Here is a 20,280-nt window from a genome sequence, read left to right as displayed (position 1 = left end):
TGCCACTGCCTTTCAACAGTGTATCTCAATAATCATTGTAAAGTGAAATCCTCTCTCTAAGAAACCATTTATTCTCGTCTGCCATTATTGTGCATTTAGTTGCTTTCATGTTTCAGGAAGTAGTATGAGTACTACTTATTGCCCCCCCCTCCCCTTCCCCCCAAGTAATAATAACACAAGCAAAAGTGTGAAAGCATTGTTGGAATGTCCTATTTCCTCTGAACAAATTCCTGCACCAACTTTTCCCCTCGTGGCTTCCTGTAGTGTGCTTTTGTAGATCTATTTGCTGTAGCGATAAAGAGGGCGTATTAGCTAATACATTTCCCCTCCACCAAATGGAACAATTTATACTGAAAACACTAATGGGAAAAAGTCTGAGTCCTGGCAGAAATATAGCCAAGATACACAGTGTTCCGAAAAAAAAAAAAAAAAAAAAAAAAGGCAAGTGTTGCATTTCTCTTGTTTGATGGATGCAGAATGTTGCTACATCACTGACACAAACAGTAGCCAGTCATAGGAGTGAAATGCCAAATGGTCTCTACAGCCTCGTACAGTTGTAATCAATCTCACATACAGGCTCCACTGGGAAATGAATTCTGTGTCAGCAACATCTACAAGTGTCTGGAGGAGAGGAGCTGTTTTTGGGGGGCGAGGGGGAGTGGAGCTGGGAGAGGGCACTGCCATTCTGTCAGTTAAAATCAAGAGCTAATATGTTTCACTTTTCTTTCCCCTCCTCTGCCTCTTCCCTCTCTCTTCTCTCTCCCCTCGCCTTGATGTGCTGTAAACAGGCTAAAAAGGGCCCAGCTGTGTGGAGTTATTGTTGGTGTCAGTAGGAAGTGCTGATAGCTTTTGCAGCTGAACAAAAGCTGGATGAGGGGAGTGGAGGGGCGCTCCAGACACTGTGGCTCCAGCCTAGATTCTCTCCCACAATCCCTGCACCGCACTCCCATTGTTCTGCCCACCCGGCCCTCCCTCCGCCCTGTCAGCTGCGACCTAGGACAGAGGGCAAAAAAAAAAAAAAAAAAGGGAAAAGAAAAAAAGAATGTTAAAAAAAAAGTTTTTACAGGCTACTGCAACAGCCAGAAGAAACAGTCCCTGCAGTAGTTAACTTTGTTACGAGAGGAGAGCAATACTGACGTTATTATCGTATAGCATTGTCTGCATGATCCCAAAATAGAGGATGCATAGTCAATGGCACTTTAAATAGCTGATTAGATCAAAATCTGAGGGAACAAGACTATTTCTGAAATTCAATTAAGACTTTGAAAATGTTTTTTATGCTTGATAAAACAAGATGGGAGATGTGCTTTGCATCAGTCTTTGTGCATTACCGTAATTTTAAAGGTTTCCTACTATGGAAAAGTGACATTATTTTGTATTGTATATATTTTGCACAAAATAAATTTAATTAACAATTAAATAATTGCTGCAGCATAATTTAAATAATGACATGGGTAAAGTATGAATTCATGAGGTTTTTTGTTTGTTTGTTTTTTGTTTGTTTAAATTAAAGAATCCTATCCTCATATTCCTTAAATGAGTTTGACACAAGCTGCTGTGGTGCAGCCTGCGTTATGAATTTACATCTCAAATTGTCAGCCCTAAAAAGTTGGGCATGCTGTATTCCTGCAAATGAAATGATGCATAAACTTTTAGGTGGCTTCACCCTGCACCACATCTCTGTTTTGCTGTCTTGCAAAAAAACAGAAACCAATATCATTCTCCAAAGCAACAACAAAAAAAGTGCTGCTCTGAAATAGCCTCATGGTTACCGCAGGGGGAAGAAAAGCAAAAAAGCAGTGAAAGTAGGCAGTGCAAAGGAATGCAACAGTTACTCTGTGCGTTTGTGTAAAATGTGGTAGGAATACAGGCTCTGCCTTCAAAGCGCCCTCCTCCCTCCCTCTGTGTCTTTTAGGTTTAAGGACGCTGTTGAAGTTAGCTGGGTGACAATGGTGGTTGTGCAGGTGCGCTGGGCGGTAATCTCATCCCAGTGCTTTAAGGTGATAAATGAACGGCGGAGCTCCGGAGCCGGTTTGTTCTCAGGGGTTCGCGCGCCACGCAGGTGAATGAGGGAGTGCGGAGTGCGAGCTCTCTTGTTTGACGTCTCCATGGAGACCGCCCGCGCGGCGCCAGGCTGACAGGCGTCAAGGCTCGGATGAATGGGTGACGTCACCGCGCTGGCGCCTGCCAGTCTGCTCGGGCTTGTTTGGACAATCTGGGGGGAAGATTCAGAACAGAGCGATGCGAGATTTCAGTGTGCACACAAGGCTGAGCACACACTGCAGAAACATGTGAAGGAATCCGTGAAGCAGCTCACACTGGGCTTCCTTCACCAGAGAGAGAGCGAGAGGAAAAAGGGAGTCTGTGCTTTTAAAAAGTGCAGTTTGGGAGCATAAAGAAAGCTTTGAGTTTAAAAAAAAAAAAAAAAAAAAAATCGAGACTTGTTCACGGAGCCGTACTATAGCAATGAAGAGGCTGTGCAGTTTTTAAAACAATTCACGGATTGTCCTACTCCCCTATTATCAGTGTAATGTTATAAACTAATTCTTCAATAAAGTGCAATTGTACTTTCGTCATTAGTGAAGGTATTTTAATCACAGAATTCCATGGAAAAACAGCATACCCTAAATGATGAGTACAGTTTATTATTACCAAACTTTCTGCGGCTAGTTCATTTAAAACAAATCGAATAAGACTTTCCCAGAATTGTTTGGCTGCTTTAGTAAGTAATCACTTATCTCGGTTTATTGTACCATTGTCATCCACATCTGTAGTGCCATCCATTATGGTGAGAGGCAAATCTAGGGCGCTATGGTAATTATCATTAACCATTCACCCTATTCATTCTGTCCCATCCCACACACATTCACACAGTACATACCCAGGCATTCCCACCCCTTGACTGTCCCCAGGCAATCTACACCTGCAGAGTCCCCAAGCCATGGACAGCTGGATTCCCACATATTACCCGTAAAAGACACACATTTGTTTCCATTTGTAACGCCATCCCTCAAACAGATTGTAAATCCCGATAACCAGGCAAGCGCGGTCATTGGCTGAGAGAGCAGTTGTGGACCGACCCGTCAATACAAATGCAGCCTTCCCATTGGCCTTTCTCCACCAAACAGGACGCGCTTGGGAACGCCCCCAGCTCCCAGTCTGCTATAAAGCCGAGGAAGTTGGCCCATGTGGATGTTGCAAACTGTCAACATTGCCGTGCCAACATCTCAAGAGTGAGAGAAACCTCATCACTGTCACCGAAACCTCTTGGCTTTTACGCACAATCTCTTTCTCGTCATCCTTGGAAACTACATTCCCTGTACCAATCAAGATGAAGGTTGTCGGATCTACCTGCGCCCTGAAGAGCAAGGTCGGCGGTGAGGACGTGGTGCGCTGCCTGTCCGACCAGAGCCTGACCATCTCCAAGTGTAAGATCCCGCTGCTGGACGAGCAGATGAGCGTCTTCCTCCAGGACATGAACAGCTGCTACAGCAAGCTGAAGGAGCTCGTGCCCACCCTGCCCACCAACAAGAAGGCCAGCAAAGTGGAGATCCTGCAGCATGTCATCGACTACATCTGGGACCTGCAGGTCGAGCTGGACGAGCCGGAGAAGAGCCGCCAGCACGCCGCCAGCAGCGTCCCCCGCACACCGCTGACCACCCTGAACGCAGAGATCGCCAGCATCTCAGTGGAGGTAAAAATGGATTCACACATGTTACTAAATGTCTCCCTGTATAGCCCAGTGTACCATATAACTCTGTATATCAGTATAACAGTCAGTTTTACTTGTCAATGAATGTGCGTAAAGTTGTTAGTTCAGTGCGTAAAACTTGGCAATCTCCACTGTCATCATCAGTTTGCTTGTAACTATCCTGTATATATGAACTGCCGATGTACTAATCAATTTCTTCTTATTTTCCCCCGCAGAATGGATGCTCGGATGACAGGATTATGTGCCGTTAGAAACCATGGAGCATCACCCAGTAATCCCACAGCGAGCACCGTGAAGAACGAACAAGGCTACCTGACGTGACTTTTCGACCACGTCAAAACCTTGAACTGAGTAGGGACGTTTCAAACTCCCATGCTAGAAAATACTTGGTTTGGACATCCTCTGGGAGAGAATCTGTCACTCGAGGCTCTCGATTCATCAGAGGGCCTTTGGAGAAGACTGAGAAGACTGTCCAGATAGACTGGGTTAGCCGGGCGACCATGACAGTTAGGCTACCAGTGCAACCAGCATCGCTTGTTGCTTTTAGAGTTTCTAAAGAAAGCTAATGTCTCTGTTACGTTGTTGTATCTTGTGTAAACCGTGTAGAAAATTCAAAAATTTTGTAAAAAGAAAAGTACATTTCTCAGATTCCTGAGCGACAAACTGTATTGTATATTACAATGACACATTATGTGAATGATATTGTTTTCTTACAATGTACCTTATTGGTGTTTTTATTAAAACAAGACAATTATTTTTGAACAAGAATACTTGTGCTGCTCTGTTTTTGTGTGCGTGAGAGAGAGAAAAATATAAAGCAGTATCATGCAGTAACATCACATCACATGCCTGAGGGTTTTCAGGATTGTTTTCTTAGCACATGATATACTGAGCATAACAACACACTGAATGCATGACTACACTTCTAATACAGTACACTGATTGGTGTTGTGAGTAATCAATAGCCTACATGTAGCTATAAATAGCCCTAAATCTTCTATGTCTTGTTCAGTAGGTTTAAAGTGACTCTAAGCAAGAGCTATACTCTTATCATAAGCTCATAAGCCAATTCATTGTTACCATAGGTGACATAAAATCAAAGTTGGTGGTCTGCGTTATGACTCATACCCAGTTAAATTGGTAATTTGCCTTTCTATGGCTCATTAAGGTATCAAATTACAAGAGGAAGTCTCACTTGAAGTCGTCAAGTCTAGAGCTCTTGACAAATAGCCACTGAAATTAAAAGGCACACCTTAAAACCCAAGTATGATAACCATCGCAGTTATGACACAAATGTGTTTTGGTACGAGAATGTTAAGAAACTTTAATTAGTCTACATGTTTTAACAATTCAGAAAAAAATCATGGTAAACTGGTTGAAAAATAAGTTCCATACTCTTAATAAACCACCAATTTAAATATGGTGTTTCAGTGTCGGATCATCTAAATAAACTCGTCGATATTGAGAGTTTAGTCTCCCGGCAGGGTAGGGGTTAAAATGGCTTCGGAGAGGCGATTCGTTATAAGATTTATTCTGTCTCCCTGGTGCAATGTTTTTCCCATTTCCCTGCGGTGCGATGCGCACAGCTGCAGCCCCGGCGTGGCCAGTGTGTGATTGTGTTTGTGTGATAGCTTTGTGCCAAGGGCAGGGGAGGGCGGCGGGGCCCAGACTGAGCGGCGCCTCGGCACACCTGGGGAAGTTCAGGTTAAATAGCTCCACATTCCTCAACACACAGCTGATTGAAACATTAACAAACAGTAATCCACGGGCCAGGCCGCAGATGGGCCGGGAACCAAGCCAGCACAGAGAGAGAGAGAGACTCTTGCTCTCTGTTAGAGATTCCCACAGTACAGTAGTTATAAGCCTGCTATTAATATATACACTTTACTTTTTTTTCTTTAAATATAAGAAACCTACTGCTAGGGCTGTAAGCAAGAGAAGCTGTCCTATCTAAAAATAGTTTTTTAAATACAATAGTTTTTATAAAACAACTCCATGTTTTTATATAAATGCAAAAGTACATGCAGTTTGCTCTTGGAATTTTAATCATGTAATTTTATTTCTACATGGCAACATCAAATCTCTTTTATACAGTCAGACTGACATATGGAGTCTATCAGATTTATCGTAGTCTACACAGCAAAACTGTACTTCCTGCTATATTTTTAACCATTAAATCATACTTTCTCAGCTATCTCAACTATCAATATTTAATCCGTCTATCAATAAACATTCACCAAGCACAAGTGTCCCTTCCTGTGACTAGCTGATGTGCTGAGCGCCTCCTTGCGATCATTTGATGACTTGCAACCTTACGTACGTTAATCCTATCCAGTTACTGTGTGGCAGTGTAGAGTGAGCAACAAATGAGTGGACAACAGCGCCTCCCTCTGGTCGTAATGCAATTTACTTAAATGTTCACACATGACGTTTTGTCGTTTTGTCTTCATCTTATAATCTTTATCAGCTTATCAGGTAAAAACAACACGACGGGGCCACACTTTATTAAGAACAGTTGCAAAAAAAAAATGTATCCCGTTGTTTCATAACAGTATTTGAAAGCTCTCAGCTGTTTTTTTTATATGAATAAAATAAGGATGATAAGTCCTATATAGGTTTCTACAACACCTGAACATGCTTTTCTTTTTCTTTTGTTTTTGCTATGATTTTATTTGTATGTGCAAATACAAAATAAATATATAGCATATATGAACATGAACATGAATTATGGCATGATACCTCTTATAGCATTTCAATCAGTATAGTCAAAGGCAGAAAAAGGGACAGTAATTTCTGAAACATATCTTAAAAAAAAACAAACAAAACTTGTCACAATGTTATCAGCTGTTCTGTTTTATGTGTGGTGTTCTATGAATAAATCATACAAAAGGATGAACCATACTCTTTTCTCTGTTGACGTGTGGTTGAGTTACACATGCTCTGATAAGGCACTGGTGTCCACAGCAGGTCTGATAACTGAAATAGAAAATCATATCGGAGAATTTCCACCAAATCCTGCAGTTCAGAGCAGCGTGCAACACGACAACAATCCAAGCAACTCAGCTTCATTCAATGCTTTGACACACAGGATGATCAATCTCAAACTGGTAATTATATATTTATCAGTCATCTTGTTCAGACAGCAGGCCTTTGTGTTATTCAGAACTGTGTTATTGTGTCTTAGTGTTTGAACTGTTTAATCTCTTCTACTGTTCCACTTTTAACTTGTGAAGCACTTTGTGATACTTATGAACTTATGTACTCTGGAAAAGTGTGACATGAATAAACTTAACGTGTTAATCATTTCTATCCAACGACCTCACACTGGTGCTCCGGAGGTCTTGTATGTCCAGTGAAGCTGAAACTCCATCGGGGGTGCGTTACATATTGCCTAATATTAAATGATCTAAGAGTCGGTAGGGAATAAGTTCCACTGCTGCATCCCAGCTGTTTACGAAATGAGAGTCAGAGCCAAGAGGTGTTTAAATAGAAATTTGTATTTACATCAATATCAACATCAAGAGAAAAAAATCTGTAATATACATCCTGCAAAATGACAGCTTATCTCACCTCCAAATAAAGAAAACAAAATAACCGAGTGATTTCCAGCCTTTCTGTTTGCACTTCATTGAAACTCTACAAAGGTCATTTTCCTGAAGTAACAAAATCTGGACACAAAATGAAGTTATTTCATGAAAAATAGAAGAGACAGATTGATATGTCTTAAAGTGTATTCCATTCCATTGGTTCTCCTTGTTCACAGCAAAATATGCTTAAGTTTTTGTTTGTTTTTATTGTTTGTTTCTGGATGTAAAAACAAGAGGACTTCCTGTTGTGGGGTTGAGCTTTTCCAGTCCTCTTAGTACTGCACTGACAGCTTCCCCCTGGCCTCCCCACAGAAGAAATATGCCCCGTCCCCTTTATGCATACAGTCCATAACCATCATATGCTTGTAAAGATCCATGATATGTACCCATTTATCATCGGCATAATATATCATAAAAAAATGTACACCAGCAACCTCAGAAACTATACAAAGATGTGGAAAAATATCTTTGGATTGCGCATGTTGAAAAGGTAGATTCAGCAAGTTGAGAATAACAGTCAAAGGAAGATGGGGGGAATAAAATCGCTCCACAGAAAGAGGTGGTGGAGGGAGGGGAGAAACACTGAGAGGAGCAGGCCTGTCGCTGAACGGGGGAGGAGGATGTGTTCCCATCTTCACTGTACTGTCGACAAGGACACCAAGACGCACAGTCCACCTGTTACACCCCAGCTCACTAACACACAGACTGACAGACAGACAGACATCGTTTTGATAAAGACACTGCCTTTACACTGAAGGGCTGTGCTGACAGAGCTCACTCCAACTTTCAATAAAACATCTGATAATGTGAAAGCTCAAAACCTTCATCTCATCAGACACTCACATCATTACAAGTAAAAGTGCCTCACTAAAACATGAAAGACATGGCTGTTATCTTTTGGGGTGGGGGTGGGGAAAGCAAAATGACAAACAAGGGAAGGAAAACCAAAAACACACCTGCATCATTTGCCAAGTTTGAAAAGGAAAAAAAAAAAAAGCAAATCAACCAAAACATTATTGACCTATGAGACACAAAAATACGACCAAGTCTTATACTTTGTGCAATAAAATGGGCCTATAAAAAGCATGTATGATATATTTTGTAGAATATTTACAATTCATATTCACAGAGAGGACATTTGTGACATCTAATACTGCAGTACCATTTGTTTGCTTATGACAGGTGTTATGATGCTCAGTTACAGTCTAAAGCATAGAGACAAGAGTTATTGCTCCAATCTGCATAAAACAGTAACAAACTGTGTGCTTATAGCTTCCAACGACTTCTGTAAGAATGAGGCGCATCCAAATGATAAGAAAGACAAAGAAACCCACTGTTGTGAAGGCATTGAATCTCTAGTAAGGCTGTAATGATGAGGAAATATTGCAACAATCCTTTTCCATACAGAAGCCTCCAGGTAAAGTGCAGCCACAGCCAGTTGTACCGTAGTCCTGTTCTGCTTCCCAGCCATGAAGCCGAATACTGCCTGACAGCTCCAGGTCGTTCACGTGAACCCACAAACGTGCACACGCCCAGCTGTTGTGTTTGTGCATCATGGAGACAGAGGCCCTTGTGACAGTTTGTCCTTATGCCCCGCTGTCTCCAGTATGAGCGGTGTGCTGTGTTGTGTCACTGTGGTGTGTTCAGAGTCTCCTGGAGGTGGTTTGGGATGGAGGACTATGTGTGTGTGTGTGTGTGTGTGTAGCTCTTCTGTGGCCAGCTCGTCTCTGGCTCCACACTGCTCTGCCACAGCTGGGAAGGCTCCAGATTCTGCTGCCCTCTTGGTGAGGACTCTTCCTGCTGTCAGCTACATGTCTTCAGCAAAACTTCTGCAAAGGACACAAGAATAGCAACAATGCTCTTAAAATGTGATGCCACAAAAACATTACAAAATATAATGTTTAACTTAGTACATGCCTATTATGCTCTCTATACAATCAACCATGACAATGTTCTACAGATGCATCCTTTGCTTCTATATAAAAAAATCTGATAAAGATATGCTGACAGGTGTTTTTTACGTTTTCAGTAAGGAATCTTTAAATGTGGTAATCATAAAGTTATAATGGAGATATGTACCAGAGGCTTAATATTTTACAGCTGAAAAGTAAACTTCTTAACTTCTTACTATAATCCGCATCACCGCCTGCTCAGCCCTGATACTCTACTCTACCAACTGTTAAACAAAGTACTGTACACAATGGCGTCTGCCAGACAAATTAATGATATATCCAGTTTTTAAATTAAAGTGCTTTTACTGCTATTTATATTGTCTTGTATTATATTTTATTTTGTTTTACACATCAGCCACTGTACTGATACTGAGGTATTTGTGATGAGCTAGAACAGCCTGTCAGTTGAGCTCTAATTACATAAACAGTTGTTGCTGTTGTTAGTTGTTGTTATTATTATCATTATCATTATTATTATTATTATTATTATTATTATCATTATTATCATTATCATTATTACTGTTGTTGTTAATAGTGCAGTAGTATTATTTTGGCTTTATTATGGTTGCAACAGTAAACAATGGGTGGGGACTAATTGAAATTTTATGCACTGTACTGTCATTGTATTATCAATATTTGTCAAATCAATTTTACTTAAAGCCACTACACTCTTCATTTACCTGATCAGGTCCCACTGGCATTCGGCCCATTCCCATTGTGTTCATGCCCATTTGGCCCTGCATCTGGCTCTGCATCTGCCCTGGCATTTGGCCCATTTGTCCCGCTCCAGGCCCGCTCACCGGGCCCGGTCCGCCCATGGGACTGTTCATCATCATGGGTCCAAACTGCCCCTGGTTGCCCTGCTGGGGAAACTGCTGCTGTGGGTAAGAGCTGGGAGGAAATGAAAAGAACAAAGTCATTTACGTTCACCACTCATTAGTATGATGCTCTAAGATGTTATCAGGATAAAACTGTTAGTAGTGTTGTTAAAATGGCAAAATAAAATTCTTTGTTTAACTCTTATTCTGTGGATTTGATAAATAAATAGCTATCAAACTGAAAACCTATTAGATTTGGATAACCAACTCATCTATAATTTGATTTGAGACATTTTGAGTCACTGCACTGATGTTGCCATGACAAGTGTACACTACATAGTACATACCTGTTGCGGGGCATGTTGCCCTGTGGCCAGCCCTTCATCTCTCCAGACTGGTACATGGGTCCTCCCTGGGGGTTACCCTGCATTCCTGGCATCATGGCATTCTGAGGAGGGCCTCCCATCCGCCCTGGCATCATGTTGCCTGGTGGACTGCTACCTGGACCCATGAATGATGGATCCCCCTGCTGGTTCATTCCTGCAAGTACAAGCACAATGAGTACAGTCATGAGCATGAAACATGAAAAACTATATGGACACAGTCTGCACAATCTAGTCACTATATGTGGTTATTCTGATGAAGGAATACAAGTTACATTAAAAAAGAAAGAGTTATTTTTCCAGCGAGAAAGCAAACCGCCTCTGTCTTAATAAGCCAGTCATCCTAGACTACACAGTTCAGAGGGCAACTAACCATAGTTGCCACCATAGTTGAAGGCCTGCTGTCCAGGCTGGTTCATTGGGGGTCCTCCCATTGGGCTGTCCATGCCTCCTGGTGCTGTGACATTAGGAGGGGGGCTGAAGCCTCCTGCTGCTCCCTGCCCCTGCTGCTGCTGCTGCTGCTGCTGCTGCTGCTGCATCAACATCATCATCCGCTGCCTCCTCATCTGCATGGTCATCATCTCCCTGCTGCGCTGAGCCATCATCTGGGCATTCAGGAAACCAGGCTGAGGAGAAACATGACAAGTTTACACAGTTTGAGTTAATCTACACCTGGCTTCATCAAAGTGCTAGTTGAATTCACATTACATTAGATGTGAAGGAGTGGTGACTACATACCTGACCACCCATGCCAGGAGGCTGCATACCAGGTTGCATGCCTGGGCGCATGGCGGGGTTTCCTCCAGGGGCATTCTCCATCTTCATGCCTTGTCGAGTTTGGTTCATAAACTGCAAGATGAGACAAGATATAAGCCAATGATTATGCATATTGGTTTACTTGGATCAGCTTTAGCAGCATCCAAGAAGTTACCTACTTCTAAGATACAAGTTGACATACTGTATATGAGTGTGTATGTGTGCAGGTCACTGGTTGAAACTGATCTCTTGATATAATTGTTTGTTCACCTGTTGTCCTTGTAGTCTCTGCTGTAGCTGCAGTCGGAGGGGCTTGGTGGCATTCATCATGCGGGGTCTCATCATGTTGGCACGCGGGTTGCCCATACCCCCCATGCCCCCCATGCCAGGAAAGCCCCCTGGCTGGCCCATCTGATTCATCATGGGGTTGAAGCCTCCAGGAGACTGGCCTTGCATGGGGTTGCTGCCATAGCCAGGCTGCATGCCCATGGAGGGGGGTCCTGGGGGCCCAGGGTAACCCTGGCCATACATGGGCTTCTGGTCCATGCCCATGGAGGAGTCTGGCCCTTGGAAGGGCTCTGACGGCGGGCACTGACCTTGGCCTTGACCCTGGCCCTGCTGTTGCCCCTCAGGACCCTGAGCCTGGAGTGAGGAGAAGTTGGGTGTTATGTTAGTATGGCACATCAGAGAGTTTGGCAAAATGTCCATAAGGGTTAACAAAACTAAGTGTTGATTTTGGTGGTTATGTGTTAGCATTTCCTGACACAACATGCTTAAATTAAATGTTCCATTGTGCAGTAGCATACATAACCATGTCACTAGGTTCAGGTAACATAAAGTGCACACTGTAGTTCAGGCCATGTCTTTTACCTGGCCTACAAGGTCAGGGATGCCTAGGGCTCGGTCTATTTCCTCCAGAGCAATGACATCAGTGTTGTTGAGCAGAGAGTCCAGCTGGTCCAGAAGTGCCCGTTCATCACTCTGACCCTCGCTGGTGGACGGCGGCACCAGCAGCTCATCCAGCGGGTTCCCAAACTGGCCCCTAACACGACCAAAAACACAGGACATGTTCACTCTTTTCAATAAGTTCTCTATTAAACAAAATCAGAATCACAGTGGAAAGAGATGGTCAGTTTAATTAGCTTCAGTTACAATATCTGTATGTATAAAACAGAAAAAAAGGTTTATAGGCAGTAGATATGAACAACAGGGAAGAGCAACAGGGACTTGCAAACATCTCATTGCAAAAGAAACAAAAATTATCAAGAAAATAAAAGCTTAACTAGAAGACAACCAATAAAGCAGAAATCAGTAAAGGACAAAAAAAAAAAAAAAAAAAAAAACTCATTAAAAACATATACGAAAATGTAATCAAAGGATAAGTCAGAAATGCGGGAGTGAGTGGGAGGGTGTGTGTTTATGTGTGAAGGAAACAGACCAAGAGGATGAGAACAGAGAGGGTGTGGGTTGTATTAATGAGGGAAAACTTCAAGCAGCTTGCTTCATCAGATTTGGACTATAAGTCTGTATGTGAACTTGTTAAAGGATTTTATTCCACAGCCAAGATCTGCTAATGGAGAACTGTGAGTAGTCCAAATGAATGTGGAAATGTGCAAATCATTACAGTGTCTGGTGCTGCTAAGTATGAACTTACGAATTCACTCTCCACTCAACTTTCTATGAATAACTAAATAAGCAACGTAATTTGGTACCACAGTGAACTGTTTACCTGTTTGTGTTATTCGCTGGTCTGTCCAATCCCATGGCAGAGTCGGGCCAGGATGGGGACTGAGGTGGGGGGCCTTGTCCACCAAAGGGGCTCATACCCATATTGCCCTCACTGGACCCTTTACCAATGGATATTGTATGATCAAAAAAAAAAAGCAAACAGAAGCATGATGAATTCTGCTACCATCAAAGAAGCGCATCTTAGGATAGGGTTACTCATCGCAAGTCAGAAATTTGCCTAAGATTTCACTTGTTGTCCTTGTGATCTTTGGATTGATTCAAACATTAGGAAATACATCTCAGAATACAAACACTAAATGTGGCTTCACTGTGGGGGGGCTCTGAATTAATGTTTTTTATTATTATTACAGTGGTCCCTCGTTTATTGCGGGAGTTACGTTCTAAAAATAACCCGCAATAGGCGAAATCCGCGAAGTAGTCAGCTTTATTTTTTACAATTATTATAGATGTTTTAAGGCTGTAAAACCCCTCACTACACACTTTATACACTTTTCTCAGACAGGCATTATCATTTTCTCACTTTTCTCTTTTGTTTAAACACTCTCAAAGTTCAAACCTTCATAAAAAAATAAGTCCAGTAAAAAAAAAAAAAAAAAAAAAAAAAAAAAGGATGCAAAATTGCACTAAAAAAAATCCGCGAAACTGCGAGACTGCGAAAGGTGAACCGCATTATAGCGAGGGACAACTGTATTATTATTATTATTAATTTTAACCATTCCTTGTACATTAAGAGGTAAAAACTTACTACCACTTTCATTATTAGCAGAAACAGTATTGACCAATTGGGCATACATGCAACCCTGTAATGACCACATGCATAACATGCACATGTGACATACCCATATCCATGAGCTGCTGCTGTAGCATGGACCTGGTGTTTCCAGGCACACTGTTGGAGCGGTTGATCATGGGTCCTCCCATCATGCCAGAACGGCCCATACCAGGGTGACCTGGTCCACCCACAGGGCTGGCATTGGGCCTTGGCATCCCCCAGTCTCCTGTTCCTGCCATTGGAGGGCGCTGTTGCATTCCTATGCCTCGACCCATACCTCCTGAACAGGGACCATAAACAGGTTACAAGTTTAGCTTCTTTATGTATATTGGATTATGAGTATCTGCACTCTACCCTCCAAATTAATGTGAAAAAGCCCCCCCCCCAATGCTATTTGTTTCTGTGGGACCCGTTAGAGAAAGCCAAGCTGTGTATTTTGAGCATGCCAAGGTGAATAAAGTGGGTAAGTTACTTGTGGCACCGCCCCGTGGTGGACAAACACCAATGCCTCCAGGAAAGCCATTGGCCACATTTCCAGCTCGAATGGGAGCCTCCATGTTCTCCTGTTTGACCAGGGTGGGACAGGGTACATTCCTCCTCCCAGCCAGCCCACCTCCCACTCCTCCCTCTCCACCCATGGGCTTGGCATCGACAGACAGGGCCCTCTGGTAGGGACCACGTTGGACTGGGGCCATGGGGCCTCTCTCCCCATCTGAAAAACATCATCATAAGGCGTTACTTTATTGGCGCTGTGGGTAATTTCAGCTCTCAAAATAAAAACTGGAGTGGATCAATGGTTTGATCTCTCTTCATTTGCCCAAATCTTGACAGAGCTCATCAATGTAGCATCATTTTCCAAAATACTATGTCAAATACCATGTGTTGCACGATTTCAGGCACAATTTCAAAATACGGCCAAAACTTGATCTTGATCATACAAACTAGGAGTTTCTTTACATGAGAAGCATGGACCAGGCTTAACTTGAGTGTTACATTTGTTCATTTAAATGTTTTGTCAATATAATATACCTAAGTAAACCACCTTACCGTGTAAACTATCGGGGATATTCCCCTGCTTGTTTCCCACTTCTTTCCCTGCTCTGGAGTCTGGTTCAGGGTAAAAACCAGAGCTGCTCCTGGGGCCTCCCAGAATGGTTTCCAACGTCTCCAACTGAAAGAACAAGACACAAACATCATTAGGAAACAATCTTGTATTCATTATTTGAAATTATAAATTGACATGGACATTCAAGAGTGGTTCTGTCTTAACTTTGGGTAAGTAGCTTTACCTCATCAGGTGGCTCCATCTTGACTTTTCCATCTGTGGAGTGGGGGTCGGAGCTGGAGATGCCTGGCCCCTGAGTCCCTCTCCCCTCTAGCTCCTCCAGCTTTGGTTTGATATCGCCGCTTTCTATTGGGTCATCCTTATTAAGAAGGTAGTGGAGAAGGGCGTGGGTCTTCTCCTTCTTAGGGCTGTGCTGTTCCTGCTTTGATTCTGATCCCCTAACCCCTCCAATGGCTGTCGCCCCAGCCTCTGGCCCCCCAGTATCCAGGGTGCTCTTTCCAGTGGCTTCAGCTGTGATGCGGGCCACTTCATCAGGAGTGTTCCCATTTTGCAGGAGCTTGTGGAGGATCTTGTGCTTTTCCTGCAGGGACTGATTGGTACAATGTCCTGTCCCACTGGAACAAGACACTGTTCCCAGACTCTGCTGACCAATCCCACCTGTGGAGGAGGACACACCTGTTGAGGAGGAGGGGCTGGTGACACTGGTTGCTCCCTCCTTGGCCTCAGGGGTGGAGTTGGGTCCAGAGCTAGGTGTAGGATTAGGTGGCACCAGCTCATCTGTTGGGGCGGTGAGGAGCTGGAGGAGCTTCTTGTGGCACTTGGTGTCAGGGACCCGTCGGTTGGGTTCTCCGCCAGTCTGACCCCCCTCTCTGCTGGCCTGGCTATCTGGCTTGTCAGGAGGGCCCTCTGTTATGGGCGTGTGTGGATGCTGCTGGGTTTGCTGCTCCCCTCCCGCTGCCAGTGAGGTGCCTGGGCTCTTGGAGTCAGAGTGGGCTGAGAGGCCTGGTTTACAGGGTCCTCCCTGAGCCTGGCTCTGGTTGGTGGAGTTGATGCTAGGAGAGCTGTCGGGCTTGTGTGGGGGAGGAGAGGTGAGGGGGGAGGGCATGGGGTTGCCAACTCCCTCACTTATGGCTTGGAGGGCATTCAGGGAGCTGCTAGAAAAGGTCGTCCCTCCTCCTCCACTACCAGAGTTACCCGGGTGACTGGAGCTAATGGGAGAATTCATACCTGCAAAAGCCATATAACCAGAGGCAGTGAGCAATCCATAAATAGATTACTGAGATAAGTGTGAAACAATATCTGATTAAAGAATATTTTGTATATTATGTCACATCAGGCCCCACAACTAATAAGTAAGAAAGCTGGCACTACCAAACATACCTCCGGGTGAGAAGGGTCTGGCACCCATCTTGGGGCTCCCTCGGACTCTTGGTGAGCCCATGACATTGTGCGGGGGGCCATTCATCCCCGGACTAGCCTGTGGGGGGCTGGTCATTCCCATGCCATAGCCTCCACCTCCTCCACCTCCATGGAACTGACCCATCTGCTGATGTTGGTGCTGCTGCTGATGCATGCCATGGTGGGCCATCTGATTCATTTGATTCATCTGGTTCATAGACCCCATTTGGTTCACGGAGTTCATGGAAGAGTTCATTGGATGCATGGAATTCATTTGATTCATCTGATTCATCTGACCCATGTTGTTCATCTGGTGCATGGAGTTCATCTGATTCATTTGATGCATGGGATTCATCTGGTTCATGGGATTCATGCGGTTGCCCCCAGCATATGGAGGCACTCCTCTTGGTGGCATATTGCCATGCTCACCCATGACATAGCCCCTGTTCATGCCCATGCCCATGCCTCCTCCTGGACCCATGTTCATCTGTGGGTTGGGGTTGTTCACGCCCATGCCTTGAGGCCTCATACCTCCAGCCTGGTTACTGCGGTATCCATTCTGCTCCCTAGAAGAGAATATGGGAAATGATAAAGACTGAATACAATTTCAGTATATTAGCACATGCAATGCAAGACAAGACAAGACAAATCATTAAATGTAAAAAAAAATCATGTTTTGGGGGAAAAAAAAAAAATCACACATTGGTTAATCTCAGATAAGGTGGTTTTGGTGTAATCATAACTTTGAGATTAGACAGCATTTGCACCTTTGGAGCAGGTGTGTGGAAAGGAAGGTGGGTGGCTCATTGGAGTTTGGATTCCTGCAGAGGTCGCTCCTGGTCTGGGCTGTGACTGGAGTGCCATCAGAGAGTGAAAAGCGGTAGAGAGGGGTCTCCGCATGGCCATGAAGGAAAGCTGGAGCACAGACGAAAAGCAACATGAAAATAAGCTGACAAAGGATGCACAGACAAAAGATGCAGATTCTGTCAGAAGACCGTGTTGACGAATGTCTTGGTGTTGAGTCATGGTGAAATGACAGAGTTGATGACAGGAAGACAAAGAACAACATACCATCATGGAAGTGACGTTTGTAAGACCAGGCCTGTCCCTCACTGCGATGGAGGAACATCTGCATGCAGCGCCTGACCAGGTCCTCCCAACCTGGACGCATCGTGGTGTGGAGAGAGCTCTGCTGCTCAATCTCAATGAGCTTACCTGAAAGGGAGAGGTGTACAGCTAAGGTTATATACAATGCCCCTTGCCTGCTAATCAAGTGAACACGCATTAACACAGGCTCAGCCCCCTCATTATCCATGTAATAAGGCAAAAAGATCAAAAGAGCTGTTATAGACTCTAGAGATCTCAAGAGCCTGGTTTTAGACAGGCTACCTAATGGCTAGTGCAGTGTTCCTACACATTTTCAATTTCAGTTTCACAAGTGGCTTCAACACTTGTTGGCCTCGTGTTATTGGGTTGTGCAAAAACACATGATGAGACACCAGGTGCTGACGACTCTTTCACAACATCACCATGCTTTTTCCCTTCCATAGGAGTAGTGATGGCCGCCTCGCCCATGTTGGAGTTGTTGAATGATTTCATACAGAGTTTGCACCAGGCTATTTTCTCTGTTTTAGGATCTCTTCTCCAACTACTGGGTAAGCATTTCTCAAAAAAAAAAAAAAAACTTTAATTTTCCCGTCATGTGGCCTTGGCCGGGATGGCGCGGCAAGTGCCACTGTTGATTTGCGCGCTGTAATATGGACAGGTTTTGAATCGCTCTGCCCCGCCATTCTAAAGGAAAACATATTCAGCTGCCTGCTTCAAATGTGAACAAAAAAAAAAAAAAAAAAATGCTGCTTGTATGACTCATTTATTACTGCAATTTCTGAATTATGGTGAAAGCATTTTATAGTTCTCCACTGGGAGGCTCTGCATATAGACTGCCAAAATGTGAGGTGGTAGAGAGATTTTATTATACCTGTCCAAACATATATATATTTCATAAACTATATTTATGATATATTTAATAATGTCTATGTATCACAGAAATGAGGTCACTCATTTCACTACTATAATGTACACAAAATAAACTAACCTGCAGAAAGTACATTCAAGCATATTAGATGCAGTGTAGTGGAATCGTACCAGACAGTTCATGGCGAGTGCTGAACCTCTCTGTCCTCTCCACTGCAGTGATGCGTCGTGCCACACAGATCATACATGACTGCAAATCTGAGGAAAAAGACCAGAAAAAAAAAAAAAAATCAGTGTAATGCAAAATATTCATTTGACTACTTTAGACATGGGAGGTTAGGAAATTTATTTGAAATTGCAAGTGTGGTATAATTGAGAAAGTACAATAAAAACTGACTTGAGACATTAGCTGCACAATAGGTATAAACTGCAAAAAGAGGGTGGTGGTGTAAATGACTTTAGTTATGATCAGTTATTGAAGTAAATGTTGAGTGCTGCGATGGTTGTTCTGCCCTGTGGAGGTTGTGACTCTAATTAATCAAAACATCTGTAACTCACTCTCACCCATTCCTGTCTCCTCTAACATCCAAGCTAGGTTTCAACACCCAAGCACAATGTGTAGTTTGGTAAATGAGCGTGTTCATTATTTTTAAATGTTAAGGATTGTGTTTTCATGCTGGTCCCATCACTTACGAGTCACACATAAGTCAATTTTCTTTCTAGTGCCACGAGAAGAGCAATTAAATTTTTTTTAACGTGATATTAAAAATGTCAACACTTGAGTGCGATTCTTACCTTCACCCTCTTCCATCATGGCGCGGGGCTGAGTGAGTGCGAAACACTGCATGGTCTCATAGCGCTGGCCCCCAGGCCCCTCCTCTGACGGCCCATGACTTTGACCATGGGCAAACTTCACCAGCATACGACAGTTGAAGGTGTGGCTCTTCTGCCGGGGCGCCTCTCCACCCCACGATGCCCCGTTAGGTGCTAGTAAGATACAGAGGCAAGTTTAACCTGAGCAAAAAGTTCGCGTGAACATACGTGAAGTGTATTTGGTTATGTATGATCTCGAATCTGTGTGTGTGAACCAATGTCTCACCATTGGACTTGGGTAGATTCTTATGGAACTCCTCTCTGTCCTCCTCATGGAGGATGTTGTACACACTGGTGTTGATCAGCTCCTCCTGCTTGTACTGCAGGTACTGAGTCACATTATCTGATACAAATACAATGCTGCCGTCTCGATTCACCACAAACAGAAAGCCATCCAGGGCCTAGGAACAATAGAGGGAGGGAAATGGAGAGTTCAATGTGACTTACTGATGCACATAATTACATTATATACACCTTCCTTGCTCTTACTTATCAATCTCTTAACTAGCTGTGAGCAAAGTCAGCAAAGCACTGATCCAGCATAGTGAAGGGTAAGTGGTGTGAATGTCCCCAGACTGACCTGTAGCAGCAACGGTCCCAGATGGTCCTTGTCAATGACCCCTTGACCAGTGGAGGACACATCCGCCTTCTGGACATCGTCATTGTTGCATGAGCTCTTTCCTGAGGACAGACAAGTTATATCGTACTACTGACAATGGGAACTATCATTTAACATCCACACATATACATTAGCATTTTGGAAAGGTTCTTTATACTTAGCAAAATATTTCCATGGTGAGATCCAGCACAAGAAGTGGTATTGTGATCAGAAACTAACAGATATTTTGTACAGTGACTTTGAATACAGAGGAGAGAACCACTGAGCAGCTGACAGATGGTAGATGACAAGTGGGGAAAAGAGACAGTTTATGCAAAATAAGCCTGTGACGTTCATCGGTTTCAAAACCCTACCTAGCAGTGCCTATTTTTAACAACAAACCACAAGCCTCTTTGAAGTCATATTGAAATATTACTTTGAAGGATAATTTGGCAGGGACGGATTTGACAGTCTGGTAACCCGAGAAGACACGCTGAAATAAAGTGAACTCATCATTTGAAGAAATTATCAAGGATTTGGAGGATTCAGGCTCACTGAAACACAACCATGATATTTACTCAGACCCCACGGTATGAACAGAACTGCTTTACAGAATAATGTAGAGGGCACACAATCCATAAT

The 20,280-nt window shown here is 43.5% G+C and overlaps 2 protein-coding genes across 2 annotated transcripts in view; one reads left to right on the top strand and one right to left on the bottom strand.

Moving 5' to 3' along the window:
• Positions 1–3,142: 3,142 nt before the first annotated feature.
• id1 (inhibitor of DNA binding 1, HLH protein) lies at positions 3,143–4,480 on the top strand. The gene is made up of 2 exons (XM_030052648.1): positions 3,143–3,694; positions 3,928–4,480. The coding sequence occupies exons 1-2, from the start codon at positions 3,332–3,334 to the stop codon at positions 3,961–3,963; spliced, it is 399 nt and encodes a 132-aa protein (XP_029908508.1). The 5' UTR covers positions 3,143–3,331; the 3' UTR covers positions 3,964–4,480.
• A 2,711-nt stretch (positions 4,481–7,191) lies between these two features.
• Positions 7,192–20,280, bottom strand: part of ncoa3 (nuclear receptor coactivator 3) — a 31,199-nt gene continuing 18,110 nt past the window's right edge. The window contains exons 5-23 of the mRNA XM_030051359.1: positions 19,621–19,721; positions 19,267–19,441; positions 18,963–19,154; positions 18,339–18,425; positions 17,265–17,408; positions 16,961–17,108; positions 16,176–16,759; positions 15,019–16,022; positions 14,777–14,900; positions 14,202–14,441; positions 13,797–14,009; positions 12,938–13,055; positions 12,079–12,250; positions 11,479–11,850; positions 11,191–11,301; positions 10,826–11,078; positions 10,417–10,609; positions 9,932–10,142; positions 7,192–9,128 (exon numbers count right to left, since the gene is read on the bottom strand). Coding sequence (XP_029907219.1) covers positions 9,117–9,128; positions 9,932–10,142; positions 10,417–10,609; positions 10,826–11,078; positions 11,191–11,301; positions 11,479–11,850; positions 12,079–12,250; positions 12,938–13,055; positions 13,797–14,009; positions 14,202–14,441; positions 14,777–14,900; positions 15,019–16,022; positions 16,176–16,759; positions 16,961–17,108; positions 17,265–17,408; positions 18,339–18,425; positions 18,963–19,154; positions 19,267–19,441; positions 19,621–19,721 — 4,454 coding nt within the window. The 3' untranslated portion in view covers positions 7,192–9,116. The remainder of the gene's footprint in view (positions 9,129–9,931; positions 10,143–10,416; positions 10,610–10,825; positions 11,079–11,190; positions 11,302–11,478; positions 11,851–12,078; positions 12,251–12,937; positions 13,056–13,796; positions 14,010–14,201; positions 14,442–14,776; positions 14,901–15,018; positions 16,023–16,175; positions 16,760–16,960; positions 17,109–17,264; positions 17,409–18,338; positions 18,426–18,962; positions 19,155–19,266; positions 19,442–19,620; positions 19,722–20,280) is intronic.

This window comes from Myripristis murdjan, chromosome 5, assembly GCF_902150065.1.
Source record: "Myripristis murdjan chromosome 5, fMyrMur1.1, whole genome shotgun sequence".
In the NCBI taxonomy this organism is placed as follows: domain Eukaryota; kingdom Metazoa; phylum Chordata; class Actinopteri; order Holocentriformes; family Holocentridae; genus Myripristis; species Myripristis murdjan.
This window is presented reverse-complemented; position numbering and strand designations above follow the sequence as displayed.

Bases quoted from the DNA above. Each gene is read 5' to 3' on its own strand.
- id1 (XM_030052648.1), top strand. From the start codon at position 3,332: ATGAAGGTTGTCGGATCTACCTGCGCCCTGAAGAGCAAGGTCGGCGGT. The intron at 3,695-3,927 runs GTAAAAATGGAT...TTTCCCCCGCAG, and splicing joins TCGCCAGCATCTCAGTGGAG to AATGGATGCTCGGATGACAG.